Source organism: Gossypium raimondii, chromosome 11 (genome assembly GCF_025698545.1).
Source record: "Gossypium raimondii isolate GPD5lz chromosome 11, ASM2569854v1, whole genome shotgun sequence".
Lineage (NCBI taxonomy): Eukaryota > Viridiplantae > Streptophyta > Magnoliopsida > Malvales > Malvaceae > Gossypium > Gossypium raimondii.
In genome coordinates this window covers 18552945-18576100 of record NC_068575.1, presented here as the reverse complement: position 1 = coordinate 18576100, position 23156 = coordinate 18552945, and the positions used below count along the sequence as shown (strand labels likewise).

The 23156-nt window shown below is 33.7% G+C and overlaps 2 protein-coding genes across 2 annotated transcripts; both read left to right on the top strand.

The window, feature by feature from the left end:
• The first annotated feature begins 2892 nt into the window (after positions 1-2892).
• On the top strand, positions 2893-14730 carry LOC105801175 (uncharacterized). The gene is made up of 6 exons (XM_012632509.2): positions 2893-2964; positions 3217-3363; positions 3622-3704; positions 3795-3925; positions 13405-13635; positions 14591-14730. Exons 1-6 carry the CDS (start codon positions 2893-2895, stop codon positions 14728-14730), a joined length of 804 nt encoding a protein of 267 aa, XP_012487963.2.
• A 90-nt stretch (positions 14731-14820) lies between these two features.
• On the top strand, positions 14821-17101 carry LOC105801176 (uncharacterized). Its single transcript, XM_012632510.1, has 4 exons — positions 14821-15183; positions 15241-15427; positions 16708-16772; positions 17054-17101. The coding sequence occupies exons 1-4, from the start codon at positions 14821-14823 to the stop codon at positions 17099-17101; spliced, it is 663 nt and encodes a 220-aa protein (XP_012487964.1).
• Positions 17102-23156: the final 6055 nt, after the last annotated feature.

Genomic DNA, 23156 nt, shown 5'->3' with positions numbered 1-23156 from the left:
TTAAACTTAATGAAAATGTGGTGAAAAGATATATAGAGTAATGACTTTTAGGAAGGAAGGTTCAGCATATGAAGTAGCTTTCTCAAAATCTAACAAGAAAGCCATATTTTCATGCCACATGTTTGAATTTGTTGAGATTTTATGTAGTCCTTGTAACGCCCCAAAGATTTAATTCTTGTTCTAATAAAATTCATCATAGTTAAAACTTGCTTTAGTGGTTAAGGCCTTGGTGTGTGAAGTGTGGGTCGCGTGGTCAAGTCTTAGAGAGAGTTTTTGGTGCTAAGTAATTTTTGGTTATGTTGTTTAGTAGAATTTGAGTTAAAGTTTAACTCTGGGAGTGGGGGGATATCTGTTGCTTGATTATAGGGATAGGAGGTGGGTAGTTGTGTAGGTTTAAAATTTTAAGTTTTAATTTATTTCAAAAAAAAAAAAGAAACAAAACTCTTTCCCTCAACCCACATTTACATTTTGTTTCTATCTTGATTTCATTATTATTTTCTTTCTTTCTTTCTCACTTGTTGTACCACTGCCAATTTGAGGATTGGGTAAACTATTTTTTTAATTACTCTTTTGCTACTCTATTTCTATTCGACTTCTGGCAATTGTGTGGTTACTTTTTGGCTTCTTCAATTTCGTGCGTCATAAGTAAGGGTAATGGTTCTTTATTCATTTAATTTTGGAATTATGGGATGCTAGTGGTGTTGATTAATTTGTAGTCATTATTAATTGGTTCTGCGTTTAGGTGAAGGTTGTGAGACATTGGGCATTCCTTCAACATCGTAGTTTCGTATGACTGCGGTTTCTTAATCAGTAAGAGTATGGAGGAGTGTTGGTGTTTTAATGAGTTTGATTCTTGGCTACCTCATGCCTAATTGTTGTAATTAATCATTTTATTTTACATATTTAGGTCTCGGGAGTCCTGTGATTGCATTCTCGACGAAATCGAACCAGATGTGTAATGAAAACGCGAGAAAACAAGGTTCGACAAAAGCCAAAAAGGTGGCCTGTCGATGCCTGGTAACATGTTAATTTGCATGACTTTTTGTTTTTAATTTGATTAATGTTTAAGTTGATCCCTACTGAATCAATGATTTTATGTTTCAATCTTGTCAGGGTTGCAATTTGGATGCTATGACTAAAAAATGAGCAAAAAAAGACCAATTTGCAACACAGTCAATAAAGTGAGGCCGAATAAAAAATGTGGAAATAGCCAAAGACTCATCACATTCTTTTGACTTTATAAAAGCCAAAATTAGAAAAAATCTGATTTTATTTTTTTAATTTTAATTATGTGTTGAGTGGTTAAAGCCAAATTTAGTAAATGTTATGTATATAAATAGGGCTTTAAGGTGGCTTGGAAAAGACATATTATGTTTTACACTTGATTTTCATTTGGAATTAAATAAGAATTATTCCTTTCTTTCCAATTTCATGCGTCAGTAGCTTACCGCTACCCCATTTCCATTTGCTTGTTTTTGCAAAAATTTGTTTAATTGCTTTCCAAGTTCCTTCCCTTCCAAACTTCCAACATTTTCACTCAAATCCACTCCATAGCCAACCAAAGCATGATTAAATTCATGATTTACTAAATTCTAACTTAGCTTTAGGTAGGTATTCTTTCCGGGCAAGAATCGTGAGATACTTATCCGCACTAAAAATCCTTCAAATCGGTATTCACATTTTTCTTAAGTATCGGGATTGACAACTCATCCCTTAAATTTAAATCAATTTCAAGTCAAAAAATGCACGTTAGGTTGGAGTCGTGTTTGTGGACAGTTGGGGAAATGAGTTGGTCGTGCTGTATTCGAATCTCCGAGAACAAATCAAGGGAGAAGTGATCGGGTTTAAATGACCTATGTGGTTTAGGCTGTTAATCCGAGTTTGGTTCTTCAGAGCGCAAGGCTACAAGAATCTTGAATCGGGAACTCGAGTATCTCGATTAGATAATTGGTAAGGGTTGGTTTGCAGGTCGTACCAGGACCAGTTACGAGAGGAAGAATTGGTGTTTAGGACATTTTTAACTGCTATAACTAGCTTATTGTTTAGAGGAGAATTGGTGGCTAATACTTATAATCACTGTTTACAAAATCTCAATTTATTTCCTAGTTTAATTCTATTTCCAATTTATTTAATTGTTTTTTTTATGTTGTTTCAGTTGTTTAATTTCTAAACATTTCAAACTCCTCTGATTTATTTGTCTATTTTTTAGCAGGTCCTTTTGGAGTCGTGGGTATGACTATTGGCACGACTATTAACACGACAAAAATTCTGATCACAAGTTAAACGCGAAAGTAGATTATAATACCAATCTCTGTGGACTTAACTCTACTACCACTCTTTACTACTATTTAGAGTTATTTTGTAGGAATTATTTTTGATGGTTTTGACACTCATCAAATTTTGGCACCGTTGTTAGGGCAATGAAATATGCTTAAAAGAATTATGAACGAGTAAGAGAAAGCTCTTGGGTAATGAAAAGGGAAGTGTCAGAGAAAATGTCTCCACCGTTCTACAAAGGAAAATACCACCAAAATGTAAGGACCAAGGTATTTTTTCATATCTTGTAAAATAGGTAGTGTCGATATTAAAAAAGCAATGTGTGACTTAGGCGCATCAATTAATGTTATGCCTTTGTCAATTTATAAACTACTTAATACAGGTCCTTTGAAGGAAACATGTATAATTATTCAGCTTGCAAATAAATCTGTAGTACATCTAGAGCGAGTGCTGGAGGACATTCTTGTTAAGGTAAACGAGTTAATATTTCTTGCAGACTTTTACATTATCGACATGAAGGATGAAAATTTGGCCAATTCGCCTGACATACTTCTTGGGAGACCATTCTTGAGTACCGCACAAATGTAAATTGACGTATGAAGTGGGATACTCACTATGGAGTTTGATGGGGAAGTAGTGAAATTCGATGTCTATGAGGCCATGAACCGCCCTAGCATGATTTCTAATGTTTCTAATATTGATATAGTTGATCCTTTAACTATATTACATTTAGAATATTATGACGAGGATGAATTATGAACTATTCTTTGCAGAAGTCTAGACTTTGATGCCATGGAATAACTAGAGGAGTGGATAACTTGTGAAGAGTCTGTTCACGAAACAGTGGCTCATATGGAGGCACCACAATTACAGAAAAATCTAGGTACAATTTTTGAATTGTCCCATTCACAAACTAAGCTTTTACCATCTGTTTTGCAGGCTCCGGAGTTGGAACTCAAACCACATCCGGAGCATTTGAAGTACGCTTTTTTTGGCAAAGGAAATACCTTACCGGTAATAATCTCGAGTAAACTCTTGAAGGTAGAAGAGGAAAACTTGGTACGAGTTCTTAGAGATTATAAAGAGGTAATTGGATGGACGATAGTCGATATTAATGGTTTCAGTCCCTAAACTTGCGTGCACAAAATTGAAGTTGAAGAGAATGCTATTCCCAAAAGAGAGGCTCAAAGGCGTCTCAATCCGCCCATGATGAAAGTGGTAAGGAAAGAAGTTCAAAAGTTACTTGATGCTGGAATGATCTATCCCATTTCTGACAGTAATTGGGTCAGCCCAGTCCATGTAGTACCAAAAAAACTGACATGATCGTAATTGAGAATTCGATAGGTGAGATGGTTAGATGGTTCCCACCCGGGTCCAAAACAAGTGGAGAATCTACATCGATTACAGGAAGTTGAATTCCTTCACTCGTAAAGATCACTTTCTACTTCCTTTTATTTACCAGATGTTAGAATGTTTAGTTGGAAAATCTCATTATTATTGTCTTAATGGTTACTAAGGGTTTCTCCAGATTCCAGTGGCACTGGAAGATTGAGAGAATATGACATTTACGTGTCTATTTGGCACGTTCACTTACAGATGGACGCCATTCAGACTTTACAATGCACCAGCCACATTTCAAAGGTGTATGGTAAGTATATTTTCTAACTGTGTCGAGAAAATAATTGAGGTATTCATGGACGACTTTACTGTATATTGTGAGTCTTTTGAGGTGCGTTTGTCAAATCTTGAAAAAATTCTGGAAAGGTGCCTAGAATTTAACCTTGTTTTAAGTTATGAGAAATGTCTTTTTATGGTGGATAAAGGATTAGTTCTAGGTCATCATTTTTTCTAAGGGAATGTCTATTGATTAACCAAAATTATTAACTCACTTTCATACCCCACAACTGTGAGGGAGATTCGTTCTTTCGTTGGTCATGTAGGTTTCTACAGACGGTTCATTAAAGACTTTTCAAAAATTGTGCAACCGCTTTGTAATCTCCTATAAAAGGACAAGGAGTTCGAGTTTTACAAATCATGTAGCGATGCATTTGACATGCTCAAACATAATCTTATTTTGGCACCCATTGTTTAGCCACCAAATTAGGACTATCCTTTTGAAATAATGTACGATGCAAGTGACCATAGCGTAGGAGCAGTCCTTGGGAAAAGAATCGAGAAAGAACCACACGTTATCTCCTATGCGTCTAAGACCTTGCATGCTGCCCAAAGCAATTACTCGACCACTGAAAAAGAATTTCTACCTATAGTCTTTGCTTTGGAAAAGTTTCGTTCATATTTTAAATATCTGATCGAGAAAAAAGGAAGCAAAACCAAGGCTTATTAGGTGGATATTAATTTTGCAAGAGTTTGTTCTCGAAATAAAAGATAAGAAAGGATGTGAAAATTTGGTAGCTAACCATCTGAGGAGAATACCTCCATCGAAGGATGTCACACCATTTAAAGAAGACTTTTCGGATGAAATTTTGCTTGCTATTCAGAAAATTTTCCCCTAGGACACAAACATGGTAAATTACCTTGCTACAAGTATAGTCTCTTTTAATTTACCACAATCTGAAAAGGATAAGATCAAATGTGAATCACGATACTATGTTTGAGACGACCCCTACCTTTGGAAATATTGTTCTGATCAGGTAATTCGACGTTGCGTTGCAGAAACTGAGGTAAAATCGATTCTATCTTTTTGTCATTCTTACGCATGTGGTGGACATTTCTGACCTAAAAGAACTGCGTATAAAGTACTTGAATGTGGACTATATTGGCCACATATTTGTCGTGATGCATATTGGTTCTGTAAAACATGCGAAAAGTGTCAAAGGTAGGAAACTTGAACCAGAAAAATGAAATGCTTCTAACTCATGTACATGTCTGTGAAATATTTGATATATGGGGCATCGATTTTATGAGACCTTTTGTCTCATCATACGGTAACATTTATATTTTACTTGCAGTTGACTATGTATCAAAGTGGGTAGAAGCAAAAGCCACCCGTCATGCTGATGCCAAAATGGTAGTCGATTTTCTAAAGAGTTATAATTTTTCTAGATTTGGCACACCGCGAGCATTGATCAGCGATCGGGGAACGCATTTTTATAATAAGTTAATCGACACACTTTTGAAAAAGTACGGGGTAGTACAACGTGTCTCTATGGCTTATCACCCTTAATCAAAATGTTAAGCAGAAGTGTCGAATCGAGAAATTAAGTTAATTTTGGAGAAGACTGTTAAGCCGGATAGAAAAGGTTATAGTTTACGACTAAATGATGCACTGTGGGCATACTGTACAGCTTATAAAGGACTCATAGGTATGTCTCTTTATCGATTAATTTTTGGTAAATCGTGTCATCTTCCTGTCGAACTAGAACATAAAGCATTTTGGGTGGTCAAGCAATGCAACATGGAGATAGAAGCTGTAGGTAAGTATCGTAAGTTACATATTCAGGAACTTGAGGAAATTCGATAAGAAGCGTATGAAAGTGCCCAAATTTATAAGGATAAGGTCAAGGCATACCATGATCAAAAGATAACCTGTAAACAACTTGTGGTAGGGCAGAAAGCATTACTTTATGACCTTACACTGAGAATCTTTGCAGGTAAGCTTCGAACTAAGTGGTTAGGGACTTTTGTTATTACTCACGTATTTCCACATGGTGCAGTCGAGGTTAAAAGTGAAGAATTCGAAAAAAAATTCAAGGCCAACGGACAACGATTAAAGCCTTTCTACGAAAATTTTCAAGCCCACATGGTTGAGGAATTAGTCCTCGAAGAGTCGATTGAATAAATTTCCAGGTCGTCGAGGATGTTAAACAAAAGAGCTTTTTGGGAGGCAACCCAAATTTATTTACATTTATTTAAGTTTGAATTTAAGTAAGATTTAGGTTGTAAATAAATAAATAAATAAATTTTTATTTAATCCAATTAATTTGCTGTTTTCAGGATCGCAATAGCTGTTGTGAATTTTCCAAAAATCGGATAATGAAGGTGGCGTGGGCATGATGTGTTAAATGTTGACAATTATTTACCTACAAACAAAACCCAACACCCTTAACCCAAATAATAATACCAAAACCAAAATCAACTTAACCTACCTACCCTTACCCAAATACCCATCCAACTGACCTACACAAAAAACCCCCAATACCAAAAACACCAACTAGCCCAACATGGCCTAAAAAAAATCAAAAGGAAGAAAATTAGGCCGAACGGCCTAGCTAGCCCAAAAAAGAAAAACAAAGAATTAGACAAGAGGCCCAAACTGGCCATTCAAAAAAATAAAAATAAAAATAAAACTCAAATCCCTAAATTCCCAAACCTAATTTTCTTTTTCATCTTCTCCAAAAATAAAAAGAAACAAAACTCTAACTTTTTAAACACCATACCACCTTCGCTTCACCTCGTCGCAGCTATCGAGTATCGTCACCACCATCACCGTCCGCCATCACCATCGAGCACGGACCTCACGAGTCGCCATTGTCTCACCATTTCTAGCGACGCCAAATGCTACTTCGAGAAGCACAGTCGTTCTTCCCCTCCCTCCATTCGTTGTTGTCAAACTGAGATGCCACCACGTTGCCACAGCCTTGCCATTTCTCCCATCGCTGATCTACACTCTCGCGTCGTCACCCCTCTCTTTCACAACACCACCTCTTCTACTTTTTTTCCTCCATAATCACCTAACCCCTAAACCAGCCCTCCTACCACCTTAACCGATGCAATACCTGAAACCCCCATCACCACTCTTAAAAAGTTGACCCAAACCACGCAGTCCCAGCCATCCTCCGCCGTCGTCACTGTCTACCGCCGTGAGAAACCAGAGCCATTTGTTCTTTAAGCCCATACGAAAACCATGGTTCGAACTCAGAACCAAACGACAGAAAATATTTTAGCCTCACTCAATCGCGGACGATACCAATTCTCAATGCCTCCAGTCATCGATTTAGACGATGACGACTCAGAACCTTCTCCACCACCTACAAGATGAATAGCCGCGCATATTAGGAATCATCACCCATGAAGTCCAACTTCGATCGAAATAGAACATTCGGACAGTAGCTTCGCTACTCCCGAAAGTTTGATTCCTAACCCACAACCTATTTTACCTTTAATAACATATTATGCAGGTCACTCAGATGAGGTTGGGACTTCTAACGACTATGTCGAAGGTCCCTCGACTAGAAACGAGCGTGTTTTTCAACGTCGAACATGATCGTCCACCACTCGAGCCCGTCGACCACCAACACATAAGCCAGCGAAACCTCCACATAGCAGTACTGACACTGCTAGAAATTCAAGTCCACCACTCGACTCACGAAACGAAAATGTTCGACCATCACAAGACGGTCAACGTAATAGACGAGGCTGTGCAAACACTATTCCCACCGAAGGACGACTACGAGGGTTTCTAAACTTTTAGACCTCGAAGCATTGCGTAAGATATGACGACATCCGACAACGCCCGCTCCTGGTCTGCAAGCAAATTGATCTTTACACTCTAGATATGTTAAATATTCGTGATGTTGTGATTGGCTATTTTAATGCTATTGGTTGGAGTTCATTTGCAAATAATTCATGTAGTGCATATTATGAATTGATTTATGAATTCTACACCATATTTAGCTTCAATATTAATACATTACGAAATGTTGAAACACAAAGCATTATCTTTTTTCGGCTACTTGGTAAAGACTTTAGGATGTCGATTTTTGAATTTAACATTGTCATGGGTTTCGTCGACCCTAACAATATTCAAATCGATTTCTATCATACTGCTCTGTTAGATATTCCAAGTAACTTTGATTCCCAAAATGTTTATTGTGCTTTAACTCATTCTAGAAATCAACTTTATAATCCAAAGACCTCTAAGGACTTATTTGTGCATGAACCCTCTTTGAGATATATTCATCGATTTTTAGCCTTTAGTTTTTCAGGTTGAAATGATTCGTCATCTGTTTTATCTAAAACTGAATTGTTTTTTTTTTTTATGGTGTATGAATTCTGGATTTAAAGTTAATTTAGGATATTAGTTTGCACGAAACTTTCATGCTGTTTTGCGATGTAATCGTTTACTAATACTTGGGCTATATATTAAAAATTTAACCTCTCGACTTTTTCCCTCTGAAGTCAATTTCTCATCCTTAACATATGCACATACTATCGATCGCCTAGATAAATATTGTTTGGATTCTATGGGTTTGCTTTTCGGCACCCCTACTCGTGTTATTTTGTTCCTCCAGATACACGAACTACTCGCTAAAATATGGTCTTTTGCCAATGTCCACATTTCACTACTAGGGAGCAAGAGGAACAACCTTTATCTGTAGAAGCACATTTAAGTCGGATCAAAGCTCAACTTGAAACAATGGAAACCTAAGTATCCACAATCGTCGACATCCTAGAAAGTCGTTACCCCCAACACTGACATCGTTAAAAGACATATGGGGAGTATTCTTAACTTTTATTTTTACTTGTTATTTGGGTTACTCTCTTTTATGGCATATAAAACATACTTGAGGATAAGCATAGATTAAGTGGGGGGTTGAAATGGTAAGTACAATGGTAAATATGCATGATTTTTGCTGCATGTTTTTCTTTTGCATATGTTCAATCTTATGCTAGATTTAGTCGATAGTTTATTTGAGATTGAGCCTTTAATCTCATTACTTAGTCAATTTGGACAATTGGGTAATTTTTTAATTAAAGTGTTCAAGTATCTAGATTAATCGACAAGTGTGTTTTAAAATTGATATATGTAACCAGATTTTTCATGAAAATTAACTATTTGAAAAATATTTGCTTATAAATAAATAAATTAATAAAACTAATAAAGGCTCAAGTTATGAGTGAAAGTTTTAAAAACGTGACCGAATTTAGTAACCGGGGTGAGGTGCTTGGGTTGTCATCTTATCTCGCTTAAAAAGGTTCGAGTGACAAATCGAAAACTTACAAACATTCTGCTAACCGAGTCTAAAAAAAAAGACTATTTGAATTAAGTAACTAGGATAGGCTGCTTGGGTTGTCATCCTAGTTCGCGTAAAAGTTTTGACTCTGTCTAAATTTTTTACTACTAACTGATTAATTAATAATACCTTGAAATTTTTGGATTCAAACTCAATTTAGTGAAATGATTTAGGTCACATATTTCAATTTTATGACACTTGTTGATCAAACTATATATTCTGAGCATTTATCTATTTTTGCCTATATTGTTTGCATTTTTTATGGATGCGGAAAAGAGGTTCGATTTTTAATAAATTGTAGAATAATTTCTAATGTTTGAAAGTACAATATGCTTGAGGACAAGCATTAGCTAAGTAAGGGGATTTGATAACAAGTTAATTTGCATGACTTTTTGTGTTTAATTCGGTTAATTTTTAATTGATCCCTGCTGAATCAATGATTTTATGTTTTAATCTTGTCAAGGATGCAATTGAGATGCTATGAGTAAAAAACGAGCAGAAAAGGACCAGTTTGCAACACAATCAATAAAGTGAGGCCGAATAAAGAATATGGAAATAGACAAAGACTCATCAGATTCTTTTGACTTTGTAAAAGCCAAAATTAGAAAAAATTTGATTTCTTTTTAATCTTAATTATGTGTTGAGTGGTTAAAGCCAAATTTATAAATCTTATATATATAAATATGACTTTAAGGTGTCTTGGAAAAGACACATTATGTTTTACACTTGATTTTCATTTGGAATTAAATAAGAATTATTCCTTTCTTTCCAATTTTATGCGTCAGTAGCTTACTGCTACCCCATTTCCATTTCCTTGTTTTTGCAAAAATCTATTTAATTTCTTTCCAAGTTCCTTCCCTTCCAAACTTCCACCATTTTCACTCAAATCCACTCCATAGCCAACCAAAGCATGATTAAATTCATGCTTCACTAAATTCTAACTTAGAATTAGGCAGGTATTCTTTCTAGGCAAGAATCGTGAGATGCATATCCGTACTAAAAATCCTTCCAATCGATATTCACATTTTTCCTAAGCATCGAGATTGACAACTCATCCCTTAAAGTTAACTCGATTTCAAGTTAAAAAGTGCACGTTGGGTTGGAGTCGTGTTTGTAGACAGTTGGGGAAAAGAGTTTGCCGTACTGTATTCAGATCTTCGAGAACAAATCAAGGGAGCAGTGATCGGGTTTAAATGACTCACGCGGTTGAGGTTGTTAACTCGAGTTGGGTTCTTCAGAGCACAAGGCTACCGAAATCTTGAATCGGGAACTCGTGTATCTCGGTTAGATAACTAGTAAGTGTTGGTTTACAGGTCGAACTGAGACTAGCTACGAGAGGAAGAATTTGCAGTTAGGACGTTCTTAACTGTAATAACCAGCTTATTGTTTGGAGGAGAAAATTTATGTTCGAGGATCAATTCTAAATTTGGAATCCACCGAGTCTAGCGCTAAGACTAATAATCACTATTTACAAAATCTGAATTTATTTCCCAATTTAATTTTATTTCTAATTTATTTAATTTTTTATTTATGTTGTTTCAGTTGTTAGATTTCTAAAAATTTCAAACTCTCCTGATTTATTTGTCTATTTTTTTAGCAGGTCCGTTGGAGTCATAGGTACGATTATTGCCACAACTATCAACACGACAAAAATTCTTATCACAAGTTAAACGCAAAAGTTGATTATAATACCAATCACTGTGGACTCGACCCTAATACCATTCTTTGCTACTATTTAGATTTATTTTGTAGGAATTATTTTTGGTGGTTTCGACGTACATCAACACTATACGGGCATCTCCCTGGCCGTGTACGACACATGGCCGTATGATGGGTGAGTGTGTGGCTGTGTGGGTCACACGTCCTAGGCCAATTTGGGCATTTGGGTCGTGGGATAGGCCATGTGAGCCACACGGATAGAGCCAATTTGGGCGTTTGAGCCATACAAGCATGTGGGCCTACACGGGCATGTGGGCCCAAAATTTTAATTTTTTTCCTAGGGTCGTACATGTTGTTCTGATCGACTGTGGGCTTTCCGTAGTGTCGGTAAGGGCAAACCAAATCCTAATGCATGAGATCTTCTATTCTGATATACTTTTTTGAGAATTAATAAAATTGATATGTATGATTTGACTGTTTTGCATAAATATTTATGATAACTGTATATGAGCATGCAGGACATGTTAATTCTGTTATATCTGTTTATCTCTTATTTGTATTTGTTTATGGGGTGTGATTTGTTTATGTGGAGGAAGTATTCTCTAAGCCGACCTTTCACCGATATACTGGCAGCTTGGCTATAAACTATTCTGATAAGTGTCGTATAGACACTATGTGGTGTGTAGGGATGGGTGGGTGTTTTATACCCCACGTGGTGTGTTGGGATAGTCAGAGTTGATGTGTAGAGGATGGGGTAGGAATTTGCATATTTTTATGACTCTGTTATTATCTGATTCTACTAAGGACTTATTTCCGTATCTGATCCGCTACATGAGAAATTTAACTTTATGTGTTTGTATGTCTCTATTAAGTTACACACCGAGTTTTGAAAACTCAGCTCTGTTTCTCTGTTCTATTCTGTTCAGGTAATCTTCAGACATAGGCGAGTCAGTACGATGGAGGCTCAGAGGTGACCACTAGTCTGGAAACTGTCTTTTCATTTACGGTTTAGTTTAAATTTTTCATTTTTTTCATGAAAGATTTGTAACTTTGGGACTCTCTAGACTTTTTGATTTCTTTTGGTGTTTTTTTGTGATTGGTTTTGATTATGTTTTCTACGACGCACAACAAACAATTTTTCAGAAATAACGGTTTCTCACAAATAAACATTTTGGAAAATACAAACTCGATTTTTGAAATATAATGACTCTTAATATTTTCGCTGTAAATTAAGTTTTTTTGAAAGAACAAACTATCGAAAATTTCAGTAATGAATATGTTACTAGATATGTTTTCAAAATATGGACTCCTTTTTAGCAATATACTATACGAGGTTTTTAATGTGATAAGTTTAGTTTCAAACCCTTCTTCGTAACATTCCCAGATCCGGCCATAACGTCCAGGCCGGGTATGGGGTGTTACATTTAGTGGCATTAGAGCCAGGTTACAAAACTCGGGCTGTGAATTTTAGGTTCAAATTTTTATTTGTAAAAGAACTTATTTTCAAACAAAATTTGTTTCATTTTTTAGTAAGTATGTGGTACACCAAGTCTTCAGTGCTGATACTATAAGTACTTCTAAACTTAGAAATATTGTAGTTAGAAAACTCTAAACTTTCTGAAACTACACTGAGTTAGTTAGAAACTGAAACTTCTGAAAGATTTCTAAAACTTTTGATAAATATTTGAAGCATAAAACAGTTGCTAATAAACATTAGAACTTATACATAAAATTTTATAATGTAGATAAAACAGTAATTATGATAAACACTCATGGAATGCGTGGTCGTGGTATTCGTAGATGTGACGGGCCCCGTAGGGGGAATCGAGCTAAGTCTTTCTCACTGGGCAGTATGCCAAATTTGGATACGAGCGAGACACCGGCTACTCCTACTGACAATATCGGGTCTCAAAGTCGCTCGGCTAGGGATGACACATTGTTCCAAGCCATAGTGAGAGTTTTGGAGAGGGTCGCTGGACCCTATTCTGGATCCAAGCCATAGATGATTTGTTTGATCAGTTTTGTAGGTCTTCAATGTTCTCAAAGATAGATCTTTGTTCCAGGTATCATCAGCTTAGGGTTAAGGAAGTTGATATTTTTAAGACGACTTTTAGGATTCGTTATAAGTATTATGAGTTCCTAGTTATGCTCTTTGGTTTGAGGAATGCTCCGGCTGTATTCATGAATCTGATGAATCGGGTTTTCCAACTATATTTAGACCAGTTCGTTGTAGTCTTTATTGACGATATTCTGGTGTACTCTAAGATCGAGGATGAGCATGATGAGCATCTTAGAGTAGTTCTTCAGATACTCCGAAAAAAATAGTTCTACGCTAAGTTGAGCAAGTGTGAATTTTGGTTAAAAGAAGTAACGTTTCTAGGGCACGTGGTTTCTGTCGAGGGAATCCGAGTTAATCCTAGAAAGATTGAGGTTGTACTTGATTGAAAACAACCTAAGAATGTTTCTGAAATCTGTAGTTTTATGGGTCTTACAGGTTATTATCAGAGGTTTGTTGAGGGGTTCTCATTGATTGCAGCTCCTCTAACTAAGCTTCTACGCAAAAATGTTCATTTTTTCTTGGCTGATGAGCAACAATCAAGTTTTAAGAAGCTCAAGTTTGTTCTGGCCTGGGCTCCTATTCTGATACAACCTGAATTTGGTAAGGAGTTTGTGGTTTATAGTGATGCATCACATGTCGGGTTGGGATGTGTTCTGATGCAAGATGGTAAGGTTGTAGCTTATGCATCCCCACAGCTTAAGTCACACGAGTGAAATTATTCGACGCGTGATCTCGAGTTGGTTGCTGTGGTTTTTGCCTTAAATATTTGGAGGCATTATTTGTATGCTGAAATGTGTATCATCTACACCGATCACAAAAGCCATAAGTACCTCATTACTCAAAAGGAGTTGAACTTTAGGCAGCGTAGATGATTTGAGCTACTCAAAGATTATAACTGCACAATAGAGTATCATCCCAGTAAGGCCAATCTGGTGGCCGATTTGTTTAGTTATAGATTAATGTCTAATTTGATGGTGATGTTTGCTTGCCTAAGTCTGTTTGAGGATGGGAGTCTATTAGCAGAGTTACAAATTAAGCCAACTTGGATTGATCAGATTTAGGATAAGCAATTATGGGATGATTCTTTGGTCCTGTGATTTTGTCAAGTAGAGAGTGGTTGTAAATCTGATTTTGGGCTGAATAATGATGGGGTTTTGTGTTTTTGAGGACGAGTTTGTATACTGAATGACTTCGACTTGAGACAGTCTATGTTGAGGGAAGTGCATAGTAGCCTTTATGCTATGCATCCCAATGGAAATAAGATGTATTAGGATCTCTATGAATTGAATTGGTGGCCGGGTTTGAAACGAGAAGTAACATATTTTATTTCTCGTTGTTTGACGTACCAGTAGTCTAAGGTTGAGTACTAGTTGCCTTCGTGTTTGCTTCAACCCGTTAAGATTTCCTTATAGAAATGGGAATGTGTAACTATGGACTTCGTAAGTGGGTTATCTTTAACACCTACTAAGAAGAATTTTGCATGGGTCATCGTGGATCAATTGACCAAGTTCGCCCATTTCATTTCGGTTCGGACAAATTATTCACTATAGAAGTTGGCCAAGCTCTTCATTTCTGAGATTGTGTGACTTCACGGGGTTCCGATTTTGATAATTTCTGATAGGGATCCTCGCTTCACTTCTCGATTTTGGAAAAAAACTTCATAAGGCTTTGGGTTCAAGACTGGACTTCAATACTGCGTTCCATTCTCAGACCAATGGTCAATCTGAGAGGGTGATTCTGATACTAGAGGATATGCTTTAGAATTGTGTAATTGATTTTTGAAGAAGTTGGGAAGATTTACTGCCTTTAGCTGAGTTCACCTACAACAATAGTTTTCAATCTAGCATTCAAATGGAACCTTACGGGGCTCTGTATGGTCGTAAGTGTTGGACTGAGTTGGGTGAACGACAGATTTTGGATCCTGAGTTGGTTTCTGAGACTGAAGACAAAGTTAGATTGATTCGGGATCATCTTAAAGTGACTTTTGATAGACAGAAGTCCTACGCAAATATGGAAAGGAGGACCATTGAGTATTTTGTGGGGGATTACGTGTTCCTTAAGGTATCTCCGTGGAAGAAGGTTCTACGATTCCTACGTAAGGGCAAGTTGAACCCTAGGTTCATTGGGCCGCATCAGATTCTGAAGCGTGTGAGACTGGTCGCTTATCAGTTAGAGTTACCTTCGAAATTAAATTGTATCCATGATGTGTTTCACGTATGTATGTTGAGGCGATATCGGTCTAACCCATCTCATGTTGTTTCTATTTAGAAGATTGAGGTTAGACCAAATTTGACATTTGAGAAGGAGCCGGTTCAAATTCTAGACCGAGATGTAAAAATTCTAAAGAGGAAGTCTATTCCATCAGTTAAGGTTCTGTCTTGGAATCATGGCACTAAGGAAGCCACGTGGGAACCTCAGGTCTCGATCTGTCAACAGTATCCACATCTATTTGAATCAGGTAAATTTTGAGGTCGAAATTTCTTTTAAGAGGGGTAGAGTTGTAACGCCCCAAAGATTTAATTCTTGTTTTCATAAAATTCGTCATAGTTCAATACTTGCTTCAGTGGTTAAGGCCTTGGTGTGTGAAGGGTCGGTCGTGGAATTGAGTCTTAGGGAGAGTTTTTGTTTCTAAGTAATTTTTGGTTGTGTTGTTTAGTAGAATTTAAGTTAAAGTTTAACTCTGGGAGTGGGGGTGGATATTTGTTGCTTTATTATAGGGATAGGGGTAGTTGTGTAGGTTTAAAATTTTAAGTTTTCATTTATTTTTTTAAATAAAATAAAATAAAATAAACAAAATTATTTCCCTCAATCCACGTTTACATTTTCTTTCTATCTTAATTTCATTATTATTTTCTTTCTTTCTTTCTCACTTCTTGCGCCACTACCAATTTGGGGACCGGGTAAATTTTTTAATTATTCTTTTGCTACCCTATTGCTATTCGACTTTTGGCAATTGTGTGGCTACTTTTTGGCTTCTGCAATTTCGTGCGTCATAGGTAAGGGTAATGATTCTTTATTTGTTTAATTTTGGAATTATGGGATGTTAGTGGTGTTGATTAATTTGTAGTCATTGTTAATTGGTTTTACGTTTAGGTGAAGGTTGTGAGACATTGGGCGCTTCAACATCGTAGTTTCGTGTGACTGCAGTTTTTTAATCGGTAAGAGTATGGAGGAGTGTTGGTGTTTTAATGAGTTTGATTCTTGGTTATCTCATACCTAATTGTTGTAATTAATCATTTTATTTAGAATATTTAGGTCTCGAGAGTCCTGTGATTGTATTCTCGTCGAAATCGAACCAAGTGTGTAACGAAAACGTGAGAAAACAAGGTTTGGCGAAAGCTAAAAAAGTGGCCTGTCGAGCCACACGGACGTGTGTGACATGCAGTTGTGTGATGTGTGAATGTGTAGCTGTGTAGGTCATACGGCCTAGGTTGATTTGGGCATTTGGGCCGTGGACCAGGTCGTATGGGCCATACAGGCATGTTGGCCCAAAATTCTAAATTTCTCCCTAGTGTTAAACATGTCATTCCGACCGATTGTAGGCCTTCTGTAGGGTCGGTAAGGACAAACCAAACCCTAATGCATGACATCTGCTATTCTGGTAGATTGTTTTGAGTATTAAGAAAACTGATATGTATGATTTGATTGTTTTGTATTAATATGTATGATATTTGTATATGAGCATACGGGACATGTTAATTCTGTTATATCTGTTATTTGTATCTTTATATGGAGTAGGATTTGTATATGTGGAGGAAGTATTCTCTAAGGCGACATTTCGTGAATATACAGGCAGCTTAGCTGTAAACTATTCTGATAAATGTCGTATGCACACTTTATGGTGTGTAGGAATGGGTGGGTGTTTTATACTTCACGTGGTGTGTTGGAATGGTCGAAGTTGGTGTGTAGAGGATGGGGTAGGAATTTGCATATCTATATGACTCTGTTATTATCTGATTCTGCTAAGGACTTATGTCCGTATCTGATCTGCTATATGAGAAATCTAAGTTTATCTGTATGTATGTCTCTGTTAAGATACACATTGAGTTTTGATAACTCACGTCTATTTGTATGTTCTGTTCAGGTAATCCTCAGACATAGGCAAGTCGATGCGACGGAGGTTCAGCGGTGACCACTAGTCTGGAAACTGTCTTTTAATTAATGGTTTAATTTAAATTTCTAGTTTTTTTTCTTGAGAGATTTGTAATTTTGGGACTCTTCGGACTTTTTGATTTCTTTTGTTTTTTTGTGTGTGTGTGTGTGTGATTGGTTTTGATTATGTTTTCTGCGATGCACAACAACAATTTTTCAGAAATAATGGTTCCTCGCAAATAAACGTTTTGGAAATACAAACTCGGGTTTCAAAATATAATGACTCTTAAGATTTCGCTGCAAATTAAGTTTTTCTGAAAGAGCAAACTATCGACAATTTCAATAATGAATATGTTACCGTATATGTTTTATAAAATATGGACTCCTTTTTAGCGATATATTATGCAAGGTTTTTAACGTGATAAGTTTAGGTTCAAACCCTTCTTTATAACATTCTCAGATTCAGCCATAATGTCTAGGCCGGGTATGGCGTGTACAGTCATATTTGGGCGGAATATGTCTTAAAAAGATGGACAATGAAAACTATAAAATGAGTAGTTAATGGAAATTTTGGAGATGTTATACAAGTTGAAAGACAATCTTTTAAAATTTCTATGTGAAATAGTTTAATGGTGCAATTTTTTGAAATCTCTAAAATTGGATCAAAATCGTGTAAGGAATATGAACACCTTTTTATGGCTTTGAAAAAAGTTCATGAAAAGCTTTTGTCCATGTTTGATGGTGAAAATGACACAACTTTAGAGGATGGCAATTTAGAACACACAACTCAATTTCAAGATAAACAATTTTTGTCAAATATCATTCCTTTAAAAGATCCGTTACATTTCCCGACTAAAGGAAGAACAAAATTCATGAGACAAAAAAATCCAAGAGAAAATCATTCAATAAGAAAAAAAAAAGTGTAGTGTGTGCAAGCAACTTGGACATACAAGGAGTACATGTATTGTTAACAAACGATTAAGGTATGTATGAATTTATTTTGAGTATATATTTCAAATTTGAATCGTTTAATTTGATTATATTAACTTCTTTTTATGTTTCGTTTTATTTAGAGGGGAGGATATGATTTTAACATCAACAATGACAGATCCAATACCATTCAATAAAGGAGATAATACTTTAAGGGTAAATTAATTAGGCATTTATGTATTGATTGGATAAAACGTTAAGGGATTAACTCTTTCTTTTTTGTATATGTTATGTACGAATATTACAGGAATCTCACCCAATAAATTTCTCTCATTTGATACCATCATTCACCATGTCTCGAATTTCAATCCTCAATCATATACGGTAAAAATACTATTGAAATTTTTATTTATTTTAAAGATCTTCAAATTCATAATATGTTATTTTACCAGTTTTACATGCTATTATGTTATATTGTAATAGCTGATGAGGGAGCAACACTTGAATGCATACAACCAAGACTAAATTTGAGCTTTTCAAGTTAAATTTTAATTGGATAGAAGGGAGTAACATTTAAATGCATATTGCTAGAACTAAATATTCTTTTTATTATATTATATTATATTATATTATATTATATTATATTATATTATATTATGAGTTAAAAGACCTTAACTTGATATTTTTTATTTTAAATAGATTGATTTTAGTAGAAACAAGAATTAATGCTACTCTATTATTTGTTAGTCTCTTCCTCATGATCTATAGTTTCACATATAACAATAAACATAGAAATCTAAATTGAAGTCCAGTTTTGATTATTAAATTACTTAACATGCAACAACTATATTAAAATAACCAATAAATTTTAAAGTATTTTGCACATTATTCAACTATACAAATATACATCAAAAACCCAAATGAGAATATTAGCTCCCTAGTAGTTTAGTATGTTGCCTGATCATCAAGTTTCTCAACTCAAGTCGACTGACCATTCTATCCATCACTTAACCATTCTTATCATTAGCCAATGGTGTTCTAGGCCTGTAGCTTTCAATATCTGAACCAGTAATGCACCAGTATCCAAGGTCATTAACTCCTCAAAACAAAGTCGGATAGCATGTCCAAATTTTTTCACAAATAAGCTATTGATATTGTATTACTACCTGCTTCCAAGTTTCAACACCTTCCAAAGTGTTTAATGATGAAAAAATAGTGGGAAAATGCTAAAGGCAAAGGTAATAACATAATTTAGAATAGTGATGCACAACAAATGCATAATTTCAATGGGACTTAACGGTGGTTGCTGAGATTTAAGACCGTCAAACCCATGTAAACAACTTAACATTTTAGTACACAAAATAAAGGGACTTTAGACATATAATAGTGTATGCACAACAAATACAAAATTTCAATGGAAGCAACATAAAAATCTATTTTATTTGTAATTTTAATATGAATTGATTTTAAAAGTTACAAATTTTTATTGTAATTTCTCAAACCAAAATTTCAGAAAACTAAGCTCAAGGTGGAAATACCTTTGATTAATTATAATATAAATATATTTTAGAACAAAAGTTCCCAAATATTAAATTTTAATAAAATATAGTTCAAAAATTCATCGAAAAAGAATGAATAGAAAATTAACAGTCTATAAATTACTATGTCTTCAAAGCAATGAGAGAAGTAGAATACTACTCTCACTAGTAAATAAATCCTTTAACTCAACAGATATATCTTACATAATAATGGAATAATTAAGATATTATGAGTAATTTCATTTGAAGCCATTAAATAATTCAGAGAAAAGAAATTTATAGAGGTTTAAGAGAGAACATACAAAGATTTGTTGCAACCCAACCAAATCAGTTAAAATTTTCTCCAGTCGAGTAAATGCAGTATATAAATCATATATCAAGAACATCATATCAGAGAGAGAGATTAAAGCTATAGATAATAGTATAAAAAAAATTGTACTTTTTGAATTGAAATTTGACTGGCGATGATTTTTCAATAAACCTTAAAAGAGTTGTTCAATGTTCCTGTTTTTTTTTTTTTGGTAATCTTTGTTTTTAATCAACGTTAAATTGAGTTGGTAGACGATAAAAAAATTGAGTTAAGATTATGATTATATAGAGTTGAGAGTATGTATGTGCTTAAAATTAATGACATGACTTTATTTCATTAATACCTAAAATTATAATTTTTAGTTTCATTTTAATATAATTTATTTCCTTTATTATTTATTAATTGTTTGTTATGATGCTTTAATTCTTTTAGTAATTACAATTGTGTTTAATATTGCTTTTATTGTTATTAATTTTCTTTATTACATTTTACATTCTTTTGCTTTTATTTTTATAGGAGTTATTGAATTTTATTTTTATTTTTGTACATGTAGTGTTCTTTGGCCTTATTAAACTTTTTAAGTTTAAATAATTTATTGCTATCTTTTGTTTTCTCCAAATTTGCATAAATTTTATTTTGTAGTTCCTTTTTATTATTTATTTTTGAACTTTGCAGGATTTGTATACATGAAGATGATATTTTCTATAATGCTTCTTTAAATTTAACATTATCAATAGTTAAAAGTTTATTATTTGTTTCTATAATCCTTAAGTATACATCGAGAACAGGAAGAAAACGCAATATATATATATATATATATATAAGTTAGATAAAATGTATGATACAAACATTACAGTATAAAATACCATTTTACAGATCTATTTGCTTTTTATTTAAGTGAATTGATGATCAATATTTTGGATTTAAATAGCACAAATGAAATGTTGATCCATCAATCATTTTAAGTTAAATAGCGTGTTCCCAAGTTGTACTATTTTGAAAATTATTGTAAGATACAGTCTATAACAGTTCTATTTGTTAGTCTAGATTTTGTTTGTTATAGAGAGATAACCATTGTAAGTTTACTATAGGATCTATACCGTGAATTTCTATTAAATAAAAAAACTGAAAATTATGTTCAAAAATAAAAGGTGGGAACCAAATCATCAAAATTAAAAGATGTATAAGAGTTGCATGTATTATTGCTTTTGTGCATCTTTTATTTTACATTCTTTAACATGATTAATTATAAAGTTCATATGTTTAACAAGCTCAATTAATCAATATGAGTTATCAAATGAAATTATTTAATTTATCATGAGTTACTAAATTCAAATAATTAATTTATAAGTTTATGATGTTCCAAATTCATAATAGAATATTTAATTAGGAAAGATATATTTGATTCTACCCATTGGACATTATTTTCATTTAATGAAATATGATCAATAGATTTCTTCACTGAAATTTAATCATTTTATTGAAATAATGTATTAAGATCATTATCATTTAATAAATGATAATTAATAGGCTTGATTATATGAAATACTATAATTTTACTTAAAAAGTAGACCATATGTTTTATAGAAAATTTATTTAATAAAGAACTTACTTCATAACTATAAATGTTGTTATAAGTGAAAACGGTTACAAATGGTTAAAATAAAACATAAAAAATTGGTTCTTCTAAAAACTTGACTATTATAGCGAAATGTTGTTATAGCGAGTGATTGTTCAGAATGAGTTGATTGTACTTAAGACCTTAGTTAGTAGTACCTCTTATGTTTTACAAAGATTTTATATATATATATATATATATTGAATTTTATTTGAAACTATAACCATTTTAGTCCCATTTTAATCGATATTTAATATATGTTTGAACAAAAACAACATTTAATATATATATATATATATATATATATATGAGTTAAAATAGCAGTTCATGATTTACAATACAATTTCTTAGATGCTATTAAATATTTTGTAACTCCTTAATCAATATATTATTATGAAGCTTTTTTATTTGAAATTAAATATCAAATCGATTCCATACTAAACAATTTTAAATGTTAAAATTATCATGAGTGCTAACACAAAATTAAAAGAATTAAAATAATATACTTGTACGAAAAATGACATGCACAATACGACCAACATGTGAAAATTTATATAATATAAATTATTAATATATCAAAATTCATATAGATATACACATTACATTAACCATGATTCTAATACGTGAAAATATATTATTAGAATACGTATATACAAAATTAGAAATTTACTATTCTTTTTTTATATTTATCATTATAAGATCAAAGAATTAAAAAAGTTTCCATATCAATTACAAAATAAATTTCTTATATTAGAATTAAAGAAATTTTAAATTAGAAAAAATTAATTAATTAATTTTATTATCATATAATATTAATTTTATAATTGTAGATTTCATCAGGATTGAAACCATTCTAAAATATACCATTAACAAGAATGGTTAAAATTTTTAATAAAAAATTATGAATCATTATTTGATATATTAATGATAGAGATTTTTAATCCTACAATAGAAGCACTAAATATTGTTATATCTTAATCCCAAAGCACTCTACTTAATTGGCCTATATTTAACAGTTGGGTTTGTGTGAACACTGATGGTTCAATTACGATTAACGAGGGTTTTGCAGCTGCGGGAGGTTGCGTGAGTGATCACGAGAGTGGACTATAAGGTTCGTAAGATATTTGGGTAATTGTTCAGTTTTGGAGGCAAAGCTCTGGGGGATTTTAGATGGGATGAATCTTACGATAGATATGTATTTCTAAAAGGTCCTTATTCAAACTGATAGTATTTAAGCTATTAAAGCTATCATAGAAGATGATACGGGAATCTCCAGTTCTACCATTATTAGAAGAATTCATCAAGCGCTTAAAAAGATGGAGCAATGGAAAATTCAGCATGTTCTCAAGGAAAGTAATCTAATTGCGAATAGCCTAGCCAAGATTGTTCTTATTAGAAGTCTAATGTTAAAACCGTTTGTGGACCCTCCTTTGAGGATTTAGTTTGTACTATTTCTTTTTCTTTAAAAAAAATAGAGGAACTTATTGGGATTAGGGTTTATTAGGGGAAAACATTTTTGGTCGGATTTTGGGGTTTAAATTCCAACGTTTTTCTCTCTCTTTTTTTCAATGCTAATTCCGAGGTTATCACTTAGGAAATTGTCCCCTCATATGTTGTAAACAAAGGATTTAGATTTTATTTTTATGCTTAATTTTACCATCCACTAATTATAAAATTCTATTAGCTACGCCATCTACTA

Coding starts and splice junctions, on each gene's coding strand:
- LOC105801175 (XM_012632509.2), top strand. CDS start 2,893: ATGGAGTTTGATGGGGAAGTAGTGAAATTCGATGTCTATGAGGCCATG. Junction 2,965..3,216: donor GCCCTAGCATGATTTCTAAT/GTTTCTAATATT, acceptor TCTGTTTTGCAG/GCTCCGGAGTTGGAACTCAA. Junction 3,926..13,404: donor CCACATTTCAAAGGTGTATG/GTAAGTATATTT, acceptor TGGGTCTTACAG/GTTATTATCAGAGGTTTGTT.
- LOC105801176 (XM_012632510.1), top strand. CDS start 14,821: ATGGAACCTTACGGGGCTCTGTATGGTCGTAAGTGTTGGACTGAGTTG. Junction 15,184..15,240: donor GTATCCATGATGTGTTTCAC/GTATGTATGTTG, acceptor TCTATTTAGAAG/ATTGAGGTTAGACCAAATTT. Junction 15,428..16,707: donor TCCACATCTATTTGAATCAG/GTAAATTTTGAG, acceptor TATATGGAGTAG/GATTTGTATATGTGGAGGAA.